The 13,741-nt window shown below is 38.8% G+C and overlaps 1 protein-coding gene across 7 annotated transcripts in view; it reads right to left on the bottom strand.

Annotated features, from left to right (window-relative positions):
* The window catches only part of Camta (Calmodulin-binding transcription activator), a 79,306-nt gene that overhangs the window by 4,027 nt on the left and 61,538 nt on the right, over window positions 1-13,741 (bottom strand). For 2 of the 7 annotated variants that reach the window (XM_043414692.1, XM_043414697.1), the window contains 7 exons: window positions 13,351-13,550; window positions 12,122-12,229; window positions 10,336-10,493; window positions 9,765-10,246; window positions 8,125-8,280; window positions 7,742-7,766; window positions 12-7,570 (listed from right to left, as the gene is read on the bottom strand). In XM_043414692.1, the coding sequence (XP_043270627.1) occupies window positions 7,475-7,570; window positions 7,742-7,766; window positions 8,125-8,280; window positions 9,765-10,246; window positions 10,336-10,493; window positions 12,122-12,229; window positions 13,351-13,550 (1,225 nt within the window). In that variant the 3' untranslated portion in view covers window positions 12-7,474. Of the gene's footprint in view, window positions 1-11; window positions 7,571-7,741; window positions 7,767-8,124; window positions 8,281-9,764; window positions 10,247-10,335; window positions 10,494-12,121; window positions 12,230-13,350; window positions 13,551-13,741 lie in introns of those variants that run through there. The other 5 variants (XM_043414691.1, XM_043414696.1, XM_043414693.1 and 2 more) reach the window with 4 other exon arrangements.

The raw sequence follows: 13,741 nt of genomic DNA on the forward strand, positions 1-13,741 counted from the left end.
AGGTAAGTGCGTCAATAAATATATAATTTATTAAATGCAATGATGAAATGGTGTAACAATGGGGCGTTCGAGGTGCAAGGTGAGGATAGCGAGAGGATGGAAGATCCTCGTTGAATCTTCATCGATCGTGTTCCTACGCGTCCACGTTTTTTCTCACTTTCATCTCTTATTCATCATTTTCTTTCTTCCATCATGCTTCATCGACGTTACCAAAAAGGGAGTTTTATTGGCGACGTGTTTTACAAGCTCGCATCCTCCCCCGCCTCCCCGGATCAGAAATATATAGATAAAATATTTTCGTTATTTACAATATTAGTTGAACGTTAGTCAATAAATAATAAATAGTGGTATAATCATTTATTTAATTATCCTTAAGATTTTTTTTCTTCTTTTCTTTTTCTCCTCGTAATTAATCATTAATATTATGTTTTTGTTGGTTTTTTTGTTTATTTATTTTTTTTATTTTTTGCGATAATAAAAATATTACAAGAGATGGAGAGCCTGTATCGTTTAATTATTACACTATTGTAGCAAGTTAAGTGTAATAATATTGTCTATATATACATATATATATATATATATATATATATAAACAAATTTATATGTATATATGTATACGCGCTCTCTTCGTGACGAAATTCGTGGCTGCCTTCGAACCTGATTTATTACGTCTATTTTATTCTTTCTCTTTCTCTCTTTCTTCCTTTTCCTTTCTTGCTAATCAATGTTTGAGTTTCCTTATTTTTTTTCATATTCGATCGTACCCTGCGAAATACATGGGAGTATCGGCGCTCGAGATGAATTCGATGCTCGTTAATTAATGCGGTGCATCGAATAGAGAACGTTCGAAGGCACTCGACGAGTTTTGAGACGTATTTTTATAGAATCGTCGAGTTAAATAGATTAACCGAAATGAATAGTAAATAAACGAATGAAGAAACGAGAAGGGGAAAAATGTCGAAAGGAACCCTCGAAGCGAGGAATATATTTGAGTGTTCCCCGATTGTGTAAACGATTTTTAGTCGCTTTCGCAATTGATAGAATCGATATTCGATGGCAGCTATCGAGACATTTGGACGTTTTCTTCGTTCTTTATAATTTGTTAAACAAACTAATTTATTTCGGAATAATTGAAGATCGAGTGCTGATTGGACGCCATATTGATGCTATGTCTGAAGTTCGAACGAGATGGAAATAACTGCTGATTCGACTCGGTATTCCGGTCAAAGTGACAGTGCAGCTTATTTCTTTTTTTAAGATTAAAAAATCGATGAAATTTTCATTCGAAGAGTTTGAGGAATGGGAAGAAGAAAAAGCTGTTGCTCGTTACGACAAGGAGAGCCCGCCTCGATCGAGGATTTCGACATTTTTTATTCCTCTCACGACGTGAGAGGAATCGACGTGGCGTACGTGTAGGTGTAATTCGTGAGTATTTAAAATCTTGGAGAGTTCGAAGTGAATCCCAATTTCTAGAGTGGAATTATATCATTGTCAATTCGAAGAATTAAAATTTCTTTTACTTTATTCTCTTTCTCTCTCGCTCTCTTCCTTTCTCTCTTTCTCGTTCTCATTTTGTTTCTTCACACTACTCTCTATAACTGCATTCTAGGTAAAGTAGTTTTGAAAAGTGGCATGACATTTTTATTATTTTTTCTTTATTTCTTCTCTCCTTTTTTCCCCCCCATTTCGGTTATCCTTTAAATTCGCAGTAGTAATAAATTTATAATAATTAATTCTTTAATTAATTTAAAGTGGCAGCAGTTAGGCCATGCGGCTCCTATCATCTAGTCGTCTTTGACTCTTGGCTTTCTTACGTAGAATTTTAAAAATGTTCTTTCCTTTTTTTTGCATTTTTGCTTTCATTTACTTATTAAATTTATATTTGAGAATAATTTTGTTTTAAGTGACTCGTTAAAGTTGTGTATCTCGAAGCGCCTACCCTAGCGAATGGTTTTTTTCTTTTTCATTGATTATTATTAATAAAGTGTTTTTTCTTTGCTGGGTTCGGTTGTTTGGAAACATTTTGATCGCCTCCTTTCTCTCTGAGTTTTCACTTTGTTTGTTTGTTTTTTTTTTTACTATTTTATTTTTTTTATTCTTTATTCGTTCATCGGGCAATGCGACTGAAGTAGTAACTTGGGGATTAGAGGGAAGAGAAAATCTATATCAATCCACAATCGTCAATCGAGTGATATCGAATGTGGTCGAAAAATACTGCGAAAGATTTATTTAGTTATTCGTTTATTTTATTTATTCGTTTTCATTTCTTATGGTTTGTTTGTTCTTTTTTTTTCTTTTCATTTTAGTCTCAGATAAGTGAAGATAAAGTCACTAGTGTTTAGTCGGGTGTCTCGCCTCGTTGTGTGTGTGTGTGTTTCTCTTTGTTTTTTTTTTCTTTTTTTCGTTATGTTATCATTATTTCGCTCGTCCAAATCTCTCGTTTTTCGTATTAGCAAAATTACAATTTGCGTCATTTTTTGTCGGCCACGCGCAATGATATTCATCGGCGCGTACTTGGGAATCGTTTGTTTTTTGTTTTTTGTTTTTTTTTTTTCATTTTTATTATTTCTCTTTATTTCGTAAGTCACAGACGTAGAATCGCCACAGTGTTTATTCTCGTTATTATTTTCATTGTTATTATCTTTTTTGCCATTTGTTTGACAAAGAAAAAACCCTCACATAACCGCTCAGCCCAAAAAATCCGAGCTCTCCCTCTCTCGCACCCTCACAAATAGCTAAACTTCATTAATAGATTCTTAAATATGTAATAAGCAAAAATATGAATGTAATAATAGTTTGTATATATATATATATATATATATATATTTATATATAATATTTATACTCGTCTCATCTTTAAGTATCGATAGGATCGTGAATTAATTTAATTAATTAACAATGATTGAAAGAGTGTGTGTACGCGTGTATGTGTTTTCGTGTCTGTTTCTCCGTGTTTGCTTGTGTATTTTTTAAAATCTTTTATATCTTCTCTTTCCTTTACCCCCCCCCCCCTCCATGATCAATTTTCTCGATTATCAACTAATAACCCTTTAAGCTTAGTGGCATGAAAATGCTCGTTGGAATTGACTCGTGTGTACAATATAATTTTTTTTTCTCATATAAGTTTTTTGTTGTCGTTTGCTTCTTATGTTTTCTTCCTTACTTCTTCTTCTTCTTCTTCTTCATCTCATTTCATCGTATTTTTTCTTTGCATGCTTCGCAAACAGCGCCGCTTTTATCCGTTAACGCCTAAATCGATAATCTAGATTATGATGAATATAATCGAGATCGTCGTACTCCTCGACGTTCCGTGCTTGCTGGAACTTGGTAGATTGAGCGTGGGAGCTTACGTGCTAAATCGATATCCATTTTTATTCAGTTTCCATTCTCTACTTTATTCAACTTCTCTCTCTCCCTTCCTTTCTTTCTTTCTTTCTATCAGTCACTCACTTTCGTGCCCTTCTTACGTCTGTTCAACTGAAGATACATTGATAGTTCTGGAGCAACAAAAATCCTCTTACATTAATCCTGTTTTACGTTCGGGATAAAAGTTCAAATAATGGGATTTTTAAGTAACTTCGCTTCCTTGTGCAACCGAAAATTAAAAAAAAATATATGTATTTTTTCTTAAACAAAGGTTTTCGTTAATGTTTCTTTAAGAATGCGCAATCAATGAATCCTCAATCGATTAAAACAGTGATCCTAGAAACACACGTGGGCTTTTTCCATCTAATCGAACTATCTCGTGTAAATTAACTAATTTTTCTTCATCCAACATTCAAAATCGACACTTCTGAAAGCGCTTCAACCACAATTCTCCTCGGACGTGCGTAATTTTCACGATCCAGAACAAAATACCTTAACAAATATGGATCCGCAACAGTGACGCGACAGTCTCATCGTTTATCAACCACGAACACGATAGAATTTCAACACGAAAGATCGAAACTGTGCTCTTGATTCTAGAAAAAATAAAAATGTTCACCTTGAATTTTGATCGATAAATTTGTTTCGATTTTCAAATATTTCAATGAAAATATTATGAAATTAGGAAAAATTCTAAAAAGGAAGGACGAAACAAAGTCCGTGCCGTTGCCAAAATGGTATAATCATTAATTTGTATAACCAGAAAGGCTAAAATTCGAAAAATCGTTGAAAATTTCGAGAAATTTTTTTTTCGTTGTAAAAATGTGAATAATTTGAAAATTTTAACCTTCAAATTTTTCAGCAGACTTACGAAATTGATAGCCGAAGCTGTAACGAACGATATAAACACGACTTGAGCTCAAAACGCTTCCGAGAAATCAGAATCATTCGCGTTTCCTCTTTCTCTCTAGCACACACTCTTTCTCTTTCTATCTGTCTGCTGTTGAACATTTGTTTGTAATTTGTTTGTTTTTTAAATAGCGTCCCGACGCCTTCGCTCATTTGCTGTTATCATTGCGTCGGAACGTCGGAAATACTTTCTTGGATCACCATGGATTTATCACAATGCTTATATTATTTATATCTTTTGTTATTTTTTATTCTTTTCGTTCTTTTCATCTCAAACGACGCGGGAACTTTGCGAGCTCATCTTCAAATACCATCAACGACTTTCCTACATTATATAAACCCTTCACACCGAAGTCTTGTCGTCGTTACTTCACGTATCTTTTCCTTCTAATTGAAATTTAATTTTTTTCTCATTGTACCCACCTCGCTAGCCTAATATATAATAAGAATCTCCAGTAGAGAGAGAATATATAATTTTAAATCGATGAAAAATTGCCATTGCACTAATAAGTTTCTTTTCCTTATTCTTCGCAGCTAATTACGCAAAACTCGATTGAGTTTTATCGTATTATTCACTTTTATTTCGTTTTTTTTTTTTTTTATCTAGAATAAATATTATTCCAAAGGGTAAAATGTGATGCGATTTGCGTTCCAGAGTACTTGAGCTCTGATTACGCGGGACTCGAAGCTTTTCGACCTTGAAAAACTTTACAATCTTATAAGAAAACCTCGATTGAAATATTTATTAAAATTACTTGATTATTTCTCTTTTTTTTTTTTAATCTTCTTTAACTCTCCCTCACCGTTTTTCAGTGTTTTATTTCCCTTTTTTGGGCTCTCTAGCATCGACAGGACGTTCGTTGGACGTTCCATTGGCTCGGACATCTCATCGAGTGGATTCACATTTCGAAGTGGAAAAAAGTTGAAACGTTTCTTTTCCCTTTTCCCTTCGTTTTTCACCCCGATCCCTCTCCCTTACGTACGTGATGAGCATCAATACACATCTTGATTCCGGACTCATTGCACGATTCTACGATGCCCTATAGAAGTGCATCCGACTAAGCTCTTTTTTCTCTTCTCTTCTCTTTTTCTCAGATTTCTAGATATACTAGGAACGTCATTTATCTCGCTATTTCATCCCATTCGAATTTTTTCTTTGCTCGTTCTTCTTTCGAATGAAAAATATCTATTACCGTACAGGAGCATTCTTACATCAGCATTTCCGTAATAAATTTAAGTGCTGAGCGGCAAAGATTTCAAAGGATCACAACGTGTTGTAATGACCAATTTCGAGCGAAGATGGAACCATCAAATCATCATTTCTATTCTTTATCGTTCCGATCAACGTGCTCGTCGTCAGGAATTCAAGAATTTCCATCTCCATGAACAAATACTTTCTAGAACCTTTTTTTAAGTCTGTAACTTTTCATTTTCGTTTCCTATTTATGTGCAGATTTCTGGCATTGAATATTTTTTCACGAATTTTGACAATCACTTGTTAACTTGAGGCTACGCAAAATTGAATTTTCCCTTTTCACGCTCCTTTGAAAGACTTTCAATTAAAAAAGTATCCGCGATGTGAAAGCGATAACGGATCGGTGAACAAAAAAATCAATCTACTGTGAATAGTGTTAGATAAAAGTGAAATAAGTTTATTAAAAAAAAATGCTCAGTGCCGAAAAAAACGCTTTTACCCGTAGCCTCAATCACTTGGAATAAAAAATAAACAAATTCAAAGAGAAAGCCAATCATTCGGGCCATTTTCGATCTTGGAATTCTCTCTCGCTCTCGGATGCATTCAGCTATAATATATGAATATAGATATATGTGTGTGTGTGTGTATATATACGCACAAAATTGTACTTGTTCGTTTACTTTTCGGATAAAGCTCCCTCGTTGAGTCGTACGACGTTTTAAGAAGCTTATTCGATCGCACCAGCTAATCAGTATCAATAATTTATAGAATAATATGTGTTTTTTTGTTGTTTTTTTTTCTTTTTTTTCATTTCTTTTAAATTTTTCATTTGGAAGCATCATGATAGCCAAGATTCGTGGACTAAGATATATTAAGCAATAAATTGATATTCGATAGTGAAAAAGAACTTTTTAAAGGCGACACCTGGTTTCTCTTGTTTTGAAGAAATCGTCGCGTGTACATTTTTTAGAATTTTTTTTGTTTTATTTTTTTTCTCTACGGAGTGATATTCGATCACGCTATCCATAAACGTGCTTATTAAGTCTAAAAAAAAAGAATGCTATCGTTTCACGTTCGTTCGAACGAGTCGCCTATTTACAGAGAAAATTTATACGACTCGAACGACGGTGTGTGACCGATCGACGGTATAAAAAACGAGAGATGATAAATCATGAAAAGATTCTTGAAGGGAGGAACTTACCGCAGCAAAGCCAGAAGATCGTTGAAAAAGTTTTGGGCATCGTTGAAGATTCAAAATTGTCTTTTCCTCCACGCGTGTAGCGGTTGAAAAATTCTACAGCGTACGAGACAACACATTCCCTCGATACTTTCATTGGATATGAAAAAATGAAAGCGAATAATGATCTTCTGACTTCGCAGCCTCGTCACGAATCGTGATCGATCTAGCTTCCGCTTAATAATACGTCCCTGAAGGGAGAGTATTGCAACGGATCTTTGAGCCGAATTATTCTAAATGGCCCAAAAATGCTTCAACTCGATTCTAAAGTTGTTTAATATTTTGAATAAATCTGTTTGAATATTAAGGAATGAAAAGTATATACATGTCTATGTACTTTAACGTGCTTTCGTGTTACGAGACAGCACCACCGTTGAATGAGAGCACGTCAGACGTTAAACGCGAGAAAAGGTAAAAAGCTTGCCAAGTGGCGAGATCGCGTTGTAAACGCCTTGAAAAAAAATCGTTGATAAAACCTCGCTAACAAACCTCGAGGTAGCCTTAAGTTGATAAAAAAAAAACAGAAAATAGAAAAAAAAATAGATCGGAGAGTCTATGAAACGTCGTGCAAGAGAGCTGGATCCAATTGTCTCCCAATTAAGGGGGAGGGAGGGGCTGAAGATGCATTCCAACGTCAACTCGATTGATCGAAAGTCTCAAGCGTGTCTGGTGCACGATTTTTGTAGAGAAGCACCGATCGTCGAACTTTTCGATTTGCTATCGATCAGATGATCTCTTGGCTGGCGGCTACTAGGTTGGCCCCTGGGCTAGATGAGGGCGAGTTTTGGGGGACAACAGCCCCCCGTGAAGTGAGCACCTGCGGCCTCCCGCTCCCGTTTGCGACGGCCCTGGCGTTCTGCAGTCTGATCAACGAAAATTACACACATTTTTATTCTTTTCCTTCATTTATCCAACTTTCCATTTTTCGAATTTTACATTCTTCCAAACATTTTTAAAGAAAACTTTCCATTGACTTTTCAACTATCGTAGCAAGTCCTCTCAAGTCAATATTCAGACAACTCAACGTGACTTACCGGTCTCGAATCATCCCATGAGAGGCTGCGTTAACGCACAAAACGTAGCGATTAATTGGCAACCAACGAACCAAATGAATGTGTAACGTTCAGAACGAAACTCATCGAATCCTCTAACGAATCGATTTTACGGTACGCGAATTATCGGCACTGAATTATTGAAATTCTTTAATAATTTCGTTAGAGATAAAATCCAACGATTCAGTGAGACTCAATGACGCGGTGTTGTGGTTTTGTGAGCAAACGAGAACGCGAGATAAGTGACAGAAAACGAGATGAAGAGGAGTTAAGCCGGGGGATCAATGGGAGGAAAGCTGCACGAAAATGGTGTATCCAGCTCGGTTCTCTATTGCTACCAGACTAATGCTATCTCGCAGACTCACTTGATCTTGGATTGTCGCATAAACTGTTGAATCTTCCTGGCAGCCTGATGCGCGGCTTGCTGATGAACGGATTGCTGCCTCGAGTTGGTTGAGCCGGGTCGTGCACGATAACTACGGTAGTTGCTCTGAATCACGACCGCCGCTTTCGTGGCTTGTCTGCAATTAGTACAGGTAGGCAAAGATAGAGAAAGCTCGTTCTTGGATTCTTACCAGTCCGCGCCGGGTGGATGCTACACCCAAGTTGCACGAGAATACTTGTTCCGAGGTAGATTCATGCGTTGTACGTATAAAGATACTGGGAGAACGGAAGAAGGCACGCTCCGCGGAGGAGCATTCCATTATGCACGATCCGAAAAAGACAGGCAAAAGGGAAAGGGAAGGAGGAAGATAGAGAGAAAGAGAGAGAGAGAGAAAAAGCGAGAGGGGGCTTCTCTTAGACGCGGACTCGTATTAATTTAATGCCAGCTTAATTTCGTATTCGGGCTACGACGTTCCAGGACGTTGGAGGTTGCCGCGAGAGGGGGGAGGAAACAGGGAACGAGTACCAAAGGTAGAAAGTTCGCGGTAGCAAAGTTTCCGAATTATTTACGATGCCAATTAAAAGTTGGCCCGGCAGAGTCTCGAGGTCCCGAGGTAAGTTCCCTGCGACGACTTATACACCGGGAAGACGATGAGAGAACGAGGAGAGAATCAGGCACCAACCCTGTGGCTCGGCCCCACGGCAGAGCTTGATTTTAGCCTCATCCTTTTTGATAGTTAACTATCTGCTTGTACCCCGAGCATATTATACACGTCACCGAGCTTACTTCATTGTGATTTATGAGTTATTATTCCGCTAATAATAGCCAAACATTCGGGTACGTAACCGGCGGGGTGGAGCTTAGTTTGCCCGACGTTGCAGCTTTGGGACCCCGATCCTTCCCCAGGATTATTGCTCATGAAGTTTCGTTCTCAAATTCGGCCTTAGATACATTCTTCCATTAAATAAATTGTACTTTAATTACTCTCTTTAGTCTCGGACCAATTAAAAGAATATTTCGTGATCTACGAGCCAACGAGCCTCTATAACGATATTTTATTATCTCAGATTTTACAACCAGAACGTGCTTCACCTGAGCAATAAACGAAGTACACTCAGGATTCGATGAAGCGGAGGCTCATGAGAGCAAGTACGTTTCAATTTCATTGGCACCCATTGGCTTTTAAGAGCGTGATTAAAGGACTGCACACTTGTGCGTGCCGGAGAACTGAATTGAGAAATCCCCAACATTTAACACACTGATTTTTATACTCGTTTAAACTGCTCGCTAATTTTGGAGTTTGCATTCCGGGAATGCTGCACGCTACACGTTGAAATTCCTCGTCAAAACTCCATGATGCGATTGAGCAAGAGGCAGGATTCTATTCAACAATATTTACTCACTTTTGTTTGGTTGAGTTATGCGAAAAAAATGGTCCGCCAAACAAATTTTTGGAAAAAAAAGTTCAATTCCCAAACACGCGATATTTTTAGCTCCAGTTTCTACTGACAACGTTAAACTGATAAACTTTAAATTTTGGTAATCAAGAAAAATTAGTTTTATCTCGATTGGAAGTGGGATATTGATTCGATTCGATCGATATTGATTGATGCACGTTACCTGTAATAAGCGTACTGTTTGTGACGCCGATAATATTGCTGTATGAGAACAGCGGCGTGTCTCTCGGCCTCCTCTTGCCTCTGGCGTCCCTTATAACTTCTGTAGGCCTTTTGAATCATCCTCGCGGCCTGATAAAGCTCCCTCTGTTCCCTGTCCGACAGTGTCAATCTGCTCAAGTCAGCCTCGCTGCCATCGCCATTGCCCACACCCCCGTGACCGTTGCCGATACCGTGAACCCCTGAGCATTTATCAGCGTTGGTATAACCGTAGTTATTATTGTGTGGATTAGCACTGTCGAGCTGCAACTGGAGCTGAAGAAACTCACAAAAGTCTGCGGTCGTTGGGGGTGGGGACGGCGAATCAGGGGTGAGACAACTGCTCGATGGACTCGATGGACTCGCGTCTGCGTCCACGTCCGATACTGAGGCCGCTCCGCCGGTGCAGTCCCGATACGAGTCGAACAACTCGCCGGAATCCAGAGGCTGTAATTTCAACGAAAATCACATTTTTCAAATCACAAAGCGAACAAAAATTCCTTTGTTCCCCGTGTAGCTTCGAGTGGCTCTCTTACCATTTGTTCCATAAGGGCATCCTCGAGAGGTGTCAACGGCGGTGGCGGCGAGGACGGCAGGGACGGGGACGTTGGATCACCATCGCCCCTCTTGATCCTCTCGGGTAGAGCGGCGATTATTTGCTCGGCCAACGTGAGGACCCGTGCGTCTTCCTCCCCTATAAAAAGGAATCAGGACCCTAGCCAAACTCAAAAGGGTAGAGAGTGAAACAGAGAGAAATATAAAGACAGAGAAAGAGAGATAGAAAAGAGGAGAATTAGAAGAGAGAGAGAGAGCCGGAAAGTGAAAGAGAAAAACGGAACGATGTAGACAGGGATCCATCACCGGCATATCGATTAACACACACGACACCAGCGTAACGCATAGCACCACACGAAAAGGGAGAATTCGGGAGACGTTCGTTTGGCTCTCGGTCTTAACAATAACGATAAAAAACGTATGCATACACACATACGTATACGTTTGACAATATATATATAAGTATAAGCTAAGTACATAAAAACACTCGAGCACGAAAAACACAGCTGTCGCAGCGGTAATAATTCATGAGTTGCCAAAGCCGCTGCTACGTTATATCGTGGTACATTAATGACGGAAGGATGTAGAGTCGCGAAAGAGACATTCAGCTGGGTATGATTGAGGAAAGGGGTCGAGGGAGAGGGTCAAGAGAAATTGGGATGAAGAGAGGCTTTTGGCAGCGAGGATACTCGAGCATGAGACGAGGATGAAAAACCTAAGTGGCTGAACGAAAGAGAAAGAAAACGGTGGGTGACGAGGACAGAAATGACGTTAGAGAATAATTCCTGTTATAATTAAGTCCGACGAAATCGTTGATACTCGCCCGTTCAAAAGACCTCTCTCTCTCTCTCTTATTTGCCCGTGAGATCGTTAACGCAAGCTATAACACCGGTAAATAAACGGGCTAAATCAGCACCGTTCAGGCCTCTTTATGCCCCCGGATCCCTTAATCGCTCGTACCACTGTGAACGATCCGGGAGCACAAAGATCAACACGAGACAGCCAGTTTTGACGGTTTATGATCTACAGAGACAGGCTAAGAACCCGGCGAGAGGGAGAGAAGTTTAGGAAAGAGAGAAAAAGAGAGCGAGAGAGTCGTGACACATTACGCTTAACGATCATACACACTTATTGGTGAAATACGCAAGAGTGTATGTTTGTGATGTGAGATCCAACTGCGGTTTACGTAGGCCAAGCAACACCAACACTGCTAAAGCTGCAAGTTTTGTTTACAGATAATATTGTAGGTTGATAGGATTCAGTATAAATATGAATAGACTGCGTTGACACCGTCTATTTTAGTCTCTTGCGTTTTGAGGCATTTAAATCGGCCGCCTTTACAAACAAAAAACTTAACTATCGTGTCGTACAATTAGCTACGGTAATACGTCATCAAATGTGTCATTACACTTAACACGTGTGCAACGCCCAAATTATTTGTTCATTTTACACTTTGTTTTTCTTCGACTAACACAACTATGAAAATTCGTCGGAACACGGTTAGTTCGAAAATTTCTATAAATAACGAATAATAAATAAAAATGTTTTTCATTCAAATCAACGACCATTAGAACAACAGACGGACAAACAGACGAACAGGCACAGACGAACAGACTTTTAGGTATTCATATTTATGTATAGATTGTGTATGTTAATATTTATACAAATTTATACATATTTAGGAATACTTTTGACAGACAGAGAGAAAGAGAGAGAGACAGAGGGGGGTTTTCATATTTGTCTTTTTACGAGGAAGGTGGTACGGACCTACGGACGATTGGGGGGTCGAACAACTCTCCATTCCCTGCTGGCCAAGGCCTAACGACGATTCGTCCTCTTGCAACAACTCCATGTTGTCCAGGAGCGGGGAACCACCTGTGTTTTTTACGTCATTTCGTTTGTTTATTTTTCAACCGATTATTTTAACCGAGCCGCCGATAATTACTACGCCAACTAGCCGACTTACAACGATGGCTATCGTCTTAAACTATTAACACGAATGGGTATGAGCCTCTTTTCATTCGTGTTTTTCTAAACATCAATGTTGAATTTTGGCAAAATATTTTAATTGCTTTGGATCTTGCGGACTGTGGCGACAATTATTTATGTATAAATATCGTGATGCTAGCATTTCTCACGGTAACTATTTCACCAACTGTTTTTTTTTTTTTTCAAGCTGTTACAGTCGCTGCACAATCGTTGATTCGTCACTGATTTCTTCCCTGTTTGTTTGAAGTTTACGAACATCGGAATTGTCCACGAGAAATTGAGGAAAATTTGATTGATTTTATTTGGGTTCTGTGACAAAAAATCTGTCAAATTTTTCAACATTCTTCTTAGGAATTAAAACTCGGCGAAAAAGATTCTTCGAGTTTCCTACATTAAGAATTTCCTCATTCGTCCGCAACGGTAAGTTTCGTTCGATTAATATTTCAGCGTCTAACGGATTGACGACAATCCGAAGTAATCATGACTAAAGCTCCTGTGAAACTTTGTAGGATTCAGTCTATTCTTTGAATCTAATCACTTTCGGAAATTTCAAAATTAATGTCCAATCACATTAACTTTCGATTTATGGACCAAACGGTATCTCGAATACCAAATGTTTGAAAATTCGATCAACAAGTTTTTAAAAAACATTTCGGAACGTGAAATTTATTGAAAAAAAAAAAAAAATCAACAGAATCTTTGCACGTGACAGAAATAAAAAGTCTCACGAATGAATTAAACTTTTTTGTTTCCACCGAACCTTCCACATCGAAACGCGCGATAATCCAAGTAAAAAATCTTTTGAATTCCTCAAATAATACAAATGTAATTGATGCCGGATAAAAATCAGCGGCGCAACAGCAGCTGTGCAGCAACGCATGTGACTTGACGTGATAGCAAGTCCATCGAGAGAAAGGGTTAGAGCGTTTTGTTTAATAGTGTCGTTAGGTGTATGATAAGGGTTAAATGGTGATACTACATAGTATAAGAAGCCAAACGAGACTAACACAAGGCCAAATCGAGACCGCTGTCTTGGGAGGGCCGCCTCGGACTCGGGCTCGCCGGTCTCAAGAAAAGCCTCTCGTCCTGCCGTCTCGCTTCCAAACGATTCAACTCTTCGGTTATTCCGGTGTGACCGTTCTCCGCCGCCAATTCGGTAGCCGTTCTGTTCTGACAATCTCGTACGCGGAGTGCCATCGCGTTCCACCTGTCCAACAGATCGCGGTACATAGACGATCGTTGCTATATTTCAAGGTCCATTTGTTTCAGTTTTCTTTGTACATTTTTAAGTTCGAAAATCCTCGCGCCTTATGATAATCCTATGAAAGCGGTTATTAAAGTTGGTCGTGAGAGTTCGCGCGACTAATCCTGCGGTATCACTCGGTACTTTTGAACTTC

Source organism: Venturia canescens, chromosome 3 (genome assembly GCF_019457755.1).
Source record: "Venturia canescens isolate UGA chromosome 3, ASM1945775v1, whole genome shotgun sequence".
NCBI classification, from domain to species: Eukaryota; Metazoa; Arthropoda; class Insecta; order Hymenoptera; family Ichneumonidae; genus Venturia; species Venturia canescens.